Source organism: Semicossyphus pulcher, unplaced genomic scaffold (assembly GCF_022749685.1).
Source record: "Semicossyphus pulcher isolate SPU_LCO1_2020_fin unplaced genomic scaffold, fSemPul1.0.p SCAF_10, whole genome shotgun sequence".
NCBI lineage: Eukaryota > Metazoa > Chordata > Actinopteri > Labriformes > Labridae > Semicossyphus > Semicossyphus pulcher.
In genome coordinates, this window is record NW_027211604.1 from 5,716,336 (window position 1) to 5,730,032 (window position 13,697).

At 37.1% G+C, this 13,697-nt stretch overlaps 1 protein-coding gene across 1 annotated transcript in view; it reads left to right on the forward strand.

Moving 5' to 3' along the window:
* The first annotated feature begins 6,325 nt into the window (after positions 1 to 6,325).
* st6gal1 (ST6 beta-galactosamide alpha-2,6-sialyltranferase 1) overlaps positions 6,326 to 13,697 on the forward strand; it is a 35,854-nt gene continuing 28,482 nt past the window's right edge. Inside the window, exons 1-3 of the mRNA XM_069673309.1 lie at positions 6,326 to 6,555; positions 9,178 to 9,271; positions 13,493 to 13,555. Of these exons, the coding sequence (XP_069529410.1) occupies positions 9,260 to 9,271; positions 13,493 to 13,555 (75 nt within the window). The 5' untranslated portion in view covers positions 6,326 to 6,555; positions 9,178 to 9,259. The remainder of the gene's footprint in view (positions 6,556 to 9,177; positions 9,272 to 13,492; positions 13,556 to 13,697) is intronic.

Consider the following 13,697-nt stretch of genomic DNA (forward strand, 5'->3'; position numbering starts at 1 on the left):
GACTAGCCCTCAGTACTCACAAGTGACCTTGTAACAAGTGAGTCTACATATGAAGCTAGAGGAAATAAACTCTGTGCTCTCTTGAACACCTCATTCTGGTAAAGCCTGTGTTTTCATGTGAAAGTTATGTCAAGTTGATCCGGCAATCGTAATCCAGCGTTGGTGGAATAAGTGTCATGACTTTTGTGTTATGTCACATCTTCTGCAAAAACAGTTGATGGATGGATTGGGCTTGGTTGATGTATTGCGATATCATCATCCCAGAGACAGAGATTACACCTATAGGTCCCACGTTCATGGGAGTTACTCCAGATTAGATATTTTTCTTGTTTCAAAGGCTGATGTACATAGAGTGACAGACTTTAAGATAGAACCCATAACTTTGTCGGATCATGGCCCCATTAAGATGAAAATAAATTTAGGTAAAGAAAAACAATTCAGATACTGGAGACTTAATGTCTCAATATTGAATGACCCCCTAATCCAACAAGAACTACATGACAGGCTAAAAGAATATATTTATATAAATGATAACGGAGATGTTACTCCATCTATTTTGTGGGATGGTGCCAAAGCTGTTATGAGGGGAAATATCATTCAAATTACGTCGAGGAAAAAACAATAAAGAGAAGCCAGGAGTGTCATGAGTTCTTATTGTTTAATTTTGTATTTAATATATTGTGTTATTGTCTTGATTTAGTCTTGTTTAGTTATGTAATTCATTTGTGTTTCATTGACTAGAGATTATCTCCTTGAGTTCTGCTGTCACAGTCCTGAGTTTGGTTTTTAGTGTTTCCTGTTTTATTTTGTAGTTCTTGCCCCATGTTTGCTTTGTCTTGTTTTACTTTCTGCCTTTGTGTGTTTTCCCGCCTGTTGGATTATGTGCCCTGCCCTTATTGTTTTCACCTGCTCCCTTGATTGTCTCACTTGTGCCCGATTAGTTTCACCTCCCCAGTGTATTTAGTCTTTGTCTTCCCTTTACCCTGTGCTGGTTCGTTGTCGTCTGTCCATGTCCATGCATTGTATGATTCTCAGTGGTCTCAGTGTTCCCTGTGTGGTTTTTTTCACCTTCTGACTAATTTGGATTACTTATTGCCTGTTTTGTTGGACCTTTTTTACCATTGGATTTTGTTTGCCCACCCCCTTGGATTCCTCATACCAGTAAGCCTTTTGTTTCGCCTTCTGCCTTTTTATTTAAATAAATACTTATTTCAGTCTGCATCTGGGTCCTCAACCGTTTGTTTTAACCCTAAACCCTGACAAGGAGACGTGAATTGGAGACTGAAATTATAAGGTTAGAAAAATAACACAAAATATCAAGAAGGAATATATTAGAATTATTAAAACAAGAGAGACAAAAATTAGACAATCTACTTGCATATAAAGCAGAGGGAATGCTCAGATTTGTGAAAAGAAAATATTATGAAATGGGTAATAAAGCAAGTAGGGGAATACTATAAAGTTTTTGTTAACGAGCTAGCTCCAATTTTATGCCGGATATATAATTATACACTGGATGAAAGAGACCCCCCAAAAACCTGGTTAGAGGCAATTATCACAGTCATACACAAAGACGGAAAGGACCCCACTTGATGTATGGGTCATCGGCCTTTAAGTTTGCTTTGTCAGGATTTAAAAATCTTGACCTCTATCTTGGCAAATAGAATACAAAGATACATTCGGATATTAGTTAACTCAGATCAAAGTCGGTTCATCACCGGACAGCAGGGCACCAATAATGTTAGACGAGCCCTAAATCTACAATCTATTGCTTCTGATAGAAAGACTCCATCAATGCTTCTCAGCCTAGATGCTACGAAAGCATTTGATAGATTGGACTGGACATTTTTGGAACAAACACTGGCTCATATGGGCTTTAATGAAACTTTTTTGAGTTGGATTGGAGTGTTTTATATGAACCCTCGGTCAAGAGTCAGAGTTAATGGCCAATGCTCCAATTTCTTTGATCTGGGACGGGGGACCAGGCAGGGGGACGCACTTTCGCCAGCCCTGTTCGCTCTTAGCATTGAGCCCCTCGCGGAATTGATTAGAAGCAACCCCCTTATACAAGGAATAAGAGATGAAGGTGGAAACCAACATAAAATAGCTCTATATGTGGACGACATATTATTATTTATTGAAAATCCTGTCAACTCGATCCCGGCCCTCCTACAAGATCTTAATGAATATGGTCTAGTATCCGGTTATAAAGTTAATCCTAGTAAATCAGAAGTGATGATGGTATCTGGGGCATGGCCTAGCCAACTAGATGATATAGTGTCCTTTCGTAGATCTAAACAGGGTTTAGGATATTTAGGGATCACACTCACTCCCCAAGTAACACAACTATACCAGGCGAATTATAAAAAAAATATTTCAGACATTCAGAAACGAATTGGCAAGATGGGATGTGCTACCGTTATCCCTTTTGGGTAGAGTAGAGGCTTTTAAAATGAATCTACTTCCCAGACTCCTATTCTTGTTTCAATCTCTCCCAGTCGGGATCCCGACATCAGCCTTCAATATGCTGGACAAGCTTATATCTAGATTCATATGGCAAAATAAGAGACCAAGAGTGAGACCTTAAACGCTCACTCTTGGGAAGAACAGGGGTGGACTCAGCTTTCCCAGTATAAAATATTATTTTTGGGCAGCGCAACTAACAGCAGTGGTAGCCTGGATTAACAATGACATGGAGTCGGGATGGGTAAACATAGAGCAGAATTCATTGCCAGGTATACCTCTGTCCACTCTAGTGTTTTTGAGCAAGCAGTCCCAGAAGAAAGTGGAAATCAAAAATGTATGGGGGAAACACACCTTAAAAGTATGGTCGACAGCTGCCCTTTCACAGGCTATGCAGATTGCTGGAAATCCGGATTTCATAAAGATTGGAATACAATTAAAAATGCTCCAACAAACATAGAAACTTACTTTATTAATTTAATGAAACATCAGCTACCTAACAAAAAGCATGTTTCCCATATATACAGAAATCTGTTACTGGATACACCAGACAATACTTTTTATATTAAAAATAAATGGGAGCTGGAGTAAAATATTATAATTGAGGATGGAGAGTGGGAAACGATGTGCGTTGGATGTCATAAGGGTATTAATAGTAACATGTGGAAGGAGTTTGATTGGAAGGTGAAGACAAGGTTTTTTAGGACACCTTTGGTGGTTTCCAAATTTGTAAATAACCCAGCTGCAATATACTGTTGGAGAAAATGTGGAATGGTTGGCGACCACTCCCACATATTTTGGGATTACCCAATGATGATTCCTTTTTGGAAGGGGGTAAAGAGTGAGATGGATAAAGTTCTGGGAATTGATTTACTATTTACCCCAAATCAGTTTCTTTTCGATCTGACTCCTGAAGACATGTACACCAGAGACCAAAAGCACCTGTTACATATACTCTTGATGACTGCTAGGAAAATGGTGACAATAAAATGGATGAATCCACAGCCACCTACAGTGGCACAGTGGAAACAGAAGCTGAGGGAGGTGTATGGAATGGAGGCTTTAACTGCGCAACTACAATTAAGGTCTGATGTCTTTGTGAGGAGGTGGCTACCCATAGCAAGATTCCTCTGTAACGGAGGGGAACCCCACACTGTGCTGTAATGTCTTAGCTGTCCATTTATTTATTTATCAATTTTTTATTTTTCATTCATTATTATTATTCAGTTTTCTGGGCCCCAACGCTTTTACACTGTCGTGCATATTCTGTGATGTTGTCAAGGAATGTTCTGTACCGTTTTGTTGTTAAAAAAAAAAAAAATAGATAAAATAAATGAAAATAGAAATACAAGATTTATACAACTGTTATACAAGAGTAAAAGACAAGATTAAGTGACATGGTATGCAGGATGAGATAATACAGTATGGTATGAGGTCTAAGGTTTAGGACATGGTACAATATAAGGTTTGTAGTATTTACAGAGAATGTGGATAAAACCATGACAATAAATAACAAATAACATATTTCTCATGCACAGTGAATGTTACACATACAACTCCAGAGTAGTAGTCGTGGTAGTAGTAGTAACAGTAGAATGTGAGTATATTCACTCAGCTAATTACTTTATATGTATAGATAATTACACAATGGACAAAGTGTAGGATCTAAATAATATCATGCTTTATTTAACACTTTTAACTCATCTTTAACTGAACCCTACATCTTTCTGACTGTTTCTTATATTACTGTTACATGTAAATATGTCACCTGGGGATAAATCTACGGTTTTATTTACACTTTAATTTATGAAATACTGTACTGGGCATAGTACAAATTCAGTGCACAATAAAAGTGTAAGCTTTTTCAAACATAAATTAAAGTGAGGTCCATCAAAAAATGATTTACGTTTAAAGAAATGGTCTCGTTATTATTTAAATCAGACCCATATGAGGGTACAGTGATATCATTATGTAGTATGATGACATTTGTGGCAATAGTGATGCTCTAATTAAAGAAATAATTAATAATTCAGGACAGAGGACAGACTGGTGTAAAGTAAAGATGCCCTCTGGTTTTATTGTGCTGCTTCTTCTCCCTCCTTCTCTGCAGAGAGATTGCGTGTCTTGGCTGCAGCATAGAGATCCGTTAAGTTACACAGATTTAAGATGGAGAGGACCGGATATCAGGTGATTATCTCTACCCTTCAGAATAAAATGTGAAAAAGTGATATGTCACTTCTGCAACCACTATGTTTGTATGTTCACCACAAGTCAATCTATTTCAAAATACTGCGAGTGATATTAACTGATTTTAAAGTGCAGACACTGAAATACATTGCAAGAATAGAAAATTCAAGTTTGTAAATAAAAAAAAAAGGAAAATATTTAAAAAAAAAAGGATGACTTCAACAATGAAAATGCAATCAGACTAAACTAAGAACTAGAAACAGTTTCTGAAACATCCTTTTTTTTTAAATAAAAAAAACAACAAAACAGGATATTTAGCACACTGGCTTAATAACTTTAAATAACGTTTGTTCAATTAAGGTCAGTGACATGTCAATATCATTGCTTTTTTCCCCCGCTGTATTAGATATCTTGAGTTACGTATTTGTTTTCTAGATTCAGGTTGTTAAAGTACAACTTACTAAAAACAAATGTGTTTTATAAACATACTTTTACTCACTTTTGTTTTACTTGTAGTACAGTAGTTAAGTAAAGTTTGATTACCATATTGTGTACTTTTACTGAAGAAAAAAATAGGATTTTACTTCTAATATAGTATATATATACTGTGGTATTATTACTTTTATTCAACAAACAGATACAAAGTACTTTAATTTGAAAGTCAGCTGTACCCACTTTACTTTGGTTTCATTTTAAAGACCCCTCTCCTTGTGGATGAAGATGATGCCATGAACTGAGAATTAAATACAGTGTTGACAAAGAATTTCTATGTTACCATCGTTATGTTTTATTTTTTTAAAACAAATGGATGTAAATTAATATGTACATAACTTTGAATAAAAAAGATGGAAGTATAGTATAGTCTTATTCGTAAAGCATATATACATTTTTTGAGACATTCAGACTTCTTCTAGCCTCTAAAAACCTTATATTTAACAATTTGAGAAGTTTTATAAGGAAAATACATCTTTGGTGGAAGTATTAAAAATTGGAGGCACATCTGTCTCCTGTGATTCTCTGACAGGAACACGCTCCATATCTTTCACCTACTCAACCAAACCCCATTAAGAGGCCTCCAGACTTCACTTTAGTAACTGTCAATGTAATGGTTCATAAACCCAAAAAATTGGATTGTCTATGCAGTGGTTCTCACATATGTTCACAATAATGGCCCCAAAAAAATTGGGCTATCAACCCCCATCTTTAAAAAACGTTATCCAATGGTCCCCCGTCTGGAAAGATTTTAGATTTTAGACGTTGATTACAATAAAGTATGGAAGACTAATGACAAAATACAATTTGTTCTGCAATTTTGTTGAAATTCAACTGATCAGGTATTGTCTTGCTTACATTATGTAGAATAAAGCTTTGAATATAATGCCTATTTTTTTAATTTTAGAATATTTATGCTATTTTAATAAGCTACCTTTTAATATGTTCCTTTTGTGTGTAATACATTCGTTATATTGGAGCAGTAAGCAGAACCATTCATAATTGTAATAACAGTACTACTGTTGCTATTTTTAACAGCGATTATTAATGTATTTGTTTGCATCACCTTCAATGCCAATACTACGAACGACCACGCTCAGCTCTTATTTTGAAAACCCAAACGGAAACATGTCTTTTTCTTGACGCTAGCTTGACTCTCGGTGCTGCAGCCTGTCCGGTGCGGTAACATAGAGAGAGAAAAGACTTGCGGATCCGGTTCGTACCCCTCCAAATGCCACCGGACACCGACAGCGGCCTCGGACCGGACGGACGGACAGCGGCGGGACAGCGGCACGCGGGACTCACGGGGAACATGGCGGCGAGAACAACAACCTGCTCGGTACCGTAGCGACGAGAAATCTGAGGAACGACGCGGCTCGCGGGCTGATAACGGAGGAGCATCACTTAACACAGGTCAGCGAACATGAGCATAACACCTTAGATGATATAAAGATAAACAAGATTGAGATTAATAGACAAATCTATCCGTCAATGTATCTGAATGTTTATTGATCTCGATTATTTTCTCATGCTCTTGTAGTGAACCTGTGATGACTTGCATGGTCTGTGATGATGGCCTTCCTTTAAATATATGTGTGTGCAACCATATATAAAAATGAACTACTATAATTAAGTATTCATGATAAAAATGTTACTATTTATTCTGTGCAATTCCTTTTTTTGTGATTTAAAAAGAGGATTAAGAAAAAAAAAAATTCATCCTAATTTTTAGTCTTTATTTCCCCACTACATATCTCCCAATTTATTATTCGTTCCTCTTCTATGGTTTCATTTTTTTGTCTCATCCCACTAGAGGAAAAAAAAAAAAAAAATTTAAAACACAAGAAGACATGTGGAAGACAACAAAAGTGCTGACACTAACAATTTAACACCGTGAAAATCAAAGGTTCACAAAGGAAATGGAAAGACAAACAGATGCATAAAACCCGTAAAGATAAGAGTGTGGTTAAACAATGTCATAGTTATATAATTTGCGACCTTTGAGCAGAGACAAGGATGTTAAACTCGACTGAATGCAGAGTTGATGCAATAATCACGTCTTAAGGAAAGAAAAGCATTAAAAGACTATTACCCATATAACTGACACAATTTAAAGGTTGTGTTTTGCTCGAAATGGTTTATTTAAAAATGTTCATTTAAGGGTTAGTCTTGATTTTTTGTAGCATGGTTATATGAGGTATTTTAAGTAGATGGCGGCCAGCATGGACCCAGCAAACCGACCATCAGCGACACGATTGATTCATTCTTTATTTTTAATGCCTGTAACTGCTGGCGGGGGTTAGGTGTCAGACGAAGTGATTAACTGCAAGCGGCCTTTGTTTACGTTTTTCAGGGCAAAAATGTAAAGTGATTGATACGTATGACTGTTAAAGGAAGCAGGATGAGATTTTTGTTAAAAAACACCACTTAAGCATGTACAGGACAAAATCAGCAAAGAGATGAGAGGTACGGCTTTGTCCACAGGGGCGCCAACTTCAACGCAGAATTAGTCTTTTTTTTAATAACAAAGCTTTATTTTATATACCCTTCACAGCAGAAAATATTGAATTTAGAGTAAATAAAAGCTGTCAGATAATTGTTGGAGAGTGGTATGAATAGAAAATACTCAAGGTAAGTACACGCACCTAAATTTTGTACTTAAAGCTACATAGAGGAACTTTATTTTGTGTTGATTCTGGCGCCCCCTGTGGACAAAGTGGTACGTCTTATCTCTTTGCTGTTCCTGTACAAACAATCGTAGTTTTCTTTTACAGAAAACTCTCATCCTAGCTCCTTTTATCAGTTTAACAGGTATTAAAATTACAAAATATAATAGTCTATCTACTTCCTGTGAACTCGATTACTGTTGTACCTCATATAGAGGCATGAGAATTCAAAACGTCTGTTTCATTACCAATATAAACTCCCCAGAGGAGCCTTAAGATCTGCCATTTGGGATACTTTATTAGAAACTAAGTAGTACTTGTTGTACTACCAACAGAAGTAAAGTAGTCAGCATGGCTCCTGTTTGCAGAAGCCACCCAGAGCGATGACATTGAAGCTGGTGCGAAAGAGTAGTAGAGTCAAAAGTAAAATATTTCCCTTTTAAAGTGTTGTGAAGTAAAACAAAGGCACTTCTGGTTAATGCCGCAGGTTTAAAAGTACTTGAAGAGTTCTTATCTGGTTATAAAACAGACTGACATCAAAACTAATGCCTCTACCACAGCAAACCAGACCATTAGCGTGATCTATTTTTATAGAGCGACTATTTCTATGTAGTTAGTTTCAATGCGGGTCTATGTCAGACGAAGCAATTTACAACACACTGCAGAAAGACTTTGCACTTTCTCCAGCAAAGTTTCACATTGAGTAGTATGTTAGACAGTTAGTTGAAGAAAGCAGGAGGAGTTCTCTCTTTAGGGAATGCTACAAATCCATGTAGGCTTACAGGATCAGCAATGATACAGGACGTACTCGGGTGTCGCCAAGCTCAACACAAAAAGAGTTCCTCACAGTTGCTTTAAGTACAGTACATAAGTAAACGTTCCACTATAGAGTAATACAAAATTTTAAGAAAAATGTAATAATGCAAATAATTAAAACAAGGCTATTTTTGATTATAGACACTGTACATCAGTTATGGAGGGTCTACTTTTTTTAATTTAAGACCATTTCTATGTATAACCTAATGCCACTTCCGGCACCAACCCAGACGGCTGCCTGCCACTCGTCCTTGTCGTCTATTCGTAAAAAGCATTTAACCCATATACACTTTATATTTGATATTTCACTTATATATGAGTTGTTATTTTTGTCTTAATTTGTACTGTAATTTCAGAGCAATTCGACACTAGAATATCCTTAAGGAAATCTTATCTTTATAATATAAGGAGCTTTTAATCTGAAGTTTGCGACAAGAAGCAGATTTTATACGTTTGTGAATTGCATTAATATGTGCCCTATGTTTTTGAGTGTTACATCATCCCATGCAGAAAGCCGTGTATAAACTGTATGTGTATATCTGTCCATCCACAGAGGCGATGAGGGGAAACCTGAAGGCTGCAGCCAGTTTCTAAGCAACTACAACAGCAACACAGTGTGCGGTACCACTTGCATCATGGGCTACAAGGTAACATCACCACACTCAACGCCAGCTAGTCGAGTCCAGTGTGTAAAATATAAATATCTCCCAGTGAAATCTTCAAGCAGTATTGGATAGCTCCAGCGGTTCTCGCCTCAGAAATGTGTGTATCTGTGAGTCTCCAGATGACTCACAGCTTCAGCAGTAGTAACAGTTACTGTCGGTGTCATGATTCATTCATCGCTCTGATACACCGACTGGAGTATGAATTATGCAGATTTAACATCATCTGCTACGAAGAAAAGCTTCAAACACAGTCAGCTGGGAGGAAATATCAGCCGCTTTATTCAAAACAGGAAGTCGCTCAATTGAATCAAGGTGTTTTTGGTTAAAATATTTTTAGCGTATTGGGAAAACCACTCGCCATATGTTTTATATATTGCCTATCACAATGAAGACATCTGACAGCTTGCTCTTGCAGTTGTCCAAAATAGGCTCTTAGGTTCTTTAGGGGTGAGAAGTGCAAGGACTACTTCCCTTTCATTAAATATTATTTGCAATAGAACTACAAGGACTTGTTGTCTTTCATTAAAAAGCGTCTGCAATAGATAATACTGTTTATGAAGTCGCGGTATACCTAAATCTTTAAAGGGCATTTTATACTATTGATTCAGGCCTATTTGTAAGAAAGATTGAATTAGAGGGGGAGCATGCTCCTGATTAAGTAGTTACCTGCAGAATACGTATCTGTATTATCATAAAAACATGCTAAAGTGTTAAAGATTACCTGTGGAGGTCCCCAAGGCTCAGTGCTAGGCCCAGTATTGTACTGACAATGCAGTGCAAAAACATATAATAAGAACCAACAATAAAACCACATAAGAAACGTAAAAGAACGTACAAAAGATGTAGGCTTTTGACTGCTTCTTAAAACTGAGCTCAAGTTAGCTACAGCTCGGCTCGTGTCGCCGAACTACATTGGATAAACACCAATTTTTACATGAACTGCTCTATTCATTGCTTTTACTGGTTTTAACCAGTTATGTTTATTTTGGAGATAAGAAAACCTCTGTAGATAATTCGGCTCCCAATAAAATTCCTCAAAGTAAAGATTGAAGGGTCATTTTAAGACTCAGCTTGTAAATTTTATAGCTTGCCATTCTGCTCCTGGTTAAGTAATTACCTGCAGAATAAGTATCCGTATTATTAAAAAATAACTCAAACTTCCCAAAGTATTAAAGGTTACCTGTGGAGTTCCCCAAGGCTCAATGCTAGGCCCAGTATTGTTTACCAGCAGTGTACCACAATGTCAGTAGTCAGCTGCTCGACTTGATCAAGATGAGAGGAAACAGAACATCTCAATGATTTTGTCCAGATCATAAAAGGAAAATAGAGATTGTAATTCGGTCAAAGTTTGAAGGAAAAGGGTTGGACTCCTTTTTTTTTTTGTGTGCCACTCAGAGTTCATATGTTGGTCAAAGTCACCGGCTGTACTCTGCTGTATTTTAGCAGAAATGCTCTCAGGTTATCAGCTTACATAACAGTCCTCTTTCCCAGTGTCAATGCACGTCAGCCCTGTGGAGAAGCAGCAGATTTATCACATTAGAGACCGGAATCACTCCACTCTCCTCTCTAAATCATGTCTGATGTGTGCTATCTAATACCGCTCCATGCATCTGCTCTGTGATGCACTCAGAGTTAGCTGATGATTTAGCCATAAGCACAAGGACTGTGTGGTTTGTATTTAAGATTACCTGCAGTCTGATCGAGGCAGTGAGATAGCATCTTCCCTGATTTGTACCTCCTGCAGGGATTTATGCTGCATTCATGGCGAAAACTTACTGTTATTCCAACTTTGAAGCCTTATTTTTTAGAAAGTTACAGTTTTTAGCCCTCCCAAATGTAAATTAAGTCTAAATATCTTTTTTACTTGTGTCTAGTCCAAGTCCAAATGATATCGCTGTGGTGGATTTCTACTCTAGATGCACTAATAAATTACTATTACAACGTATTTAATTTATCAATTCCTAAAATCAGAATCTGCACAAGAAATAAACTTATAGTGATAATAAAAATAGATAGTATTAACTGACCTTTTTCTTTAAGAAAATAAGTGATAACATCTTTTCAAGGAATAAAGTGAGACTTTAAAACAATTGAATCTACATTTCTTGTACTTTCTTTTTTTTTATTTTGACAAAAGTATTGATATAAACTTAAATATCTCAACAAAAAAAATCTCCTGAATTGAATATTTTTCCATATAATAAATAGAATTCATTACATGCTAGAATTCATTATATGTATCTTTAGAAAATCAAATAAGAACTGTCACAAAAAAATTAATTTTCCGATTAATATCTGTAGTTCTATTCTGGTGTGACCAACTCAAACAACCAAAACAAAAAAAAATTAGATGATGTTAAATATTGTGATTGACTTATAGAAATCCAATCAAATAACTGTATGGATTCGGATGGAGATGACAGTAATTGTAGTTCAAACATCCTTAAAAGTCAAAATATACACAGAAAGGATGCTTCGAAACCAAGCAAAACCACGACAGAGAGAGTTTGTTTTAAGGGTTACATGGATAAACAACTCAATAAAGACGTGTTAATTGTTTAACAGAGAGTACCCTGGAGTTTTATTTTGTTTTATCCCCAAAAAGTTGTCCCCATTGGGATAGACGGAGATCTGAAGGCAGTGTAACCAGATACAAACAGTCTTTTGTGGAGCTGCTTTTGTCTGAGCTGAATAGATTCTTTGAGAGTTAATATTAGATTTTACTCCGGGGAGTTTCCAGTCACAGTGCGCTACCGCCTATTTTTGCCATTAATCTGGATATTTCATAGTTTGCGTGAGAGTAGGGTCGCTGCCTTTGTTAAGACATTTCAACGGACACTTTCCAGCCAATCAGAAGGTTGTTTTTGCAAATTCACATGGGAGCGGTGTTGTCAGTTATATCTTTACATATTCAGCCTGTTTTTGTTCACCTAGGGAGGACCTTGTAGGTAAAATCAGTGCAACTACATTACGAGGGTTCACTCGGACTTGAGATCAAAATGTTTCCGATTGGGTGGTCAAAGGTCAAATATCAAGGTCAAATGTCACTGTGACCTCTCAAAACATGTTTTTGGTCAACCCTCAAGAACTAATGCACTTATTATGACACAATTTAAACAAATATCCAATAAAATGAGGGATTTATGGCGTTTTTACCCAAAGGTCAAAGGGCAACTTGCCTGTGACATTATAATGTACAAGAAAACACTTTTCTGGCCATTACCCAATCTCATTATTTTGAACAGGATATCTCAGAAATACTTTGAGGCAATGTGGAGGAAATTTGCACAAAAGTCCACTTGGACGATAATTTTTTTGTCCTGTCCAGAGAACCATCTAGCAGGATGAGAATTCATGGGCTAATTGTGACACAAATTAACACAAATGTCTACAAGAATAAAATGATAAAATTATGACATCTAGTACCCGAAAGGCCAAAGGTTAACTTCCCCTGCACTTCATTATGTCCTGAAAAACGGTTTTCTTCCAATTATTTCCTCCCCATTATTGTGAGCAGGATATCTTAGGAGTGCTTGTAGGAAATATCTTTGGCACAAACGTCCACTTGGACTTACGATGTAATGCTATACAACACATACAACAGTTCAAGAGAGTTTATTTTGAGAAAAGCAGGAAATACCCATCATCATTTCTTTGTCATTGTATGGTACATATCTGACCAGACAGAACTGTTTGCTGTTTTTTCTGTTTCTGCTCAATAATAATTAATAATTTTCCTTTCTCAAAGAGAGAGCTAGATATTCAGCCATGCAGCTGGATTTGGTTGTGTGATGAGCAGAGGCATAAATGTGGAGCTGCACCCGACAGAAAGCAACCAATCAACCTCCCCGCTGTTTGATTCAGAGCTTTGCTGCTGCTGCTGACACAGACATAACCACCTCACTCCCTCTCACTCTGCCCGGCCAGATTAAAACATACACACACACTGCAGCGACACACACACTCCTACCTTTTAATCTTGAGTAGTTTATGGCTCCACAAGCCCATGCATAATACACAACACTTCTGGCTGCCTGTGTGTGCGTGTATCTGTAGTGTGTGTGTGAAGCCAGGGGATTTAGGGCGACATCTTTAAGCAGATATCGGGTGACACCACCATCTGTCTGAAGCTCTGAAGCCTGCAGCGCTGCGGTGACGCAGCCCTTACATTAATACATTCATTTCTTTCATTCATTTACTCAGAGGAGCCGACAGGCGTCTCATCCTCCGGCAGCCATGTTGGAGGCCCACAGCCGCATTTTGCAGGTGATACACAACTCTAACATGCTGATATTTATTTAAAACTGCAGAATTACAGGCGAAAATTAAAGGTGTTGTGATAATATTTCTCCTTCCCAACAATGATCCCGATTCCTAGATTTATGGCCAATTCTGGGTACCCCTATGG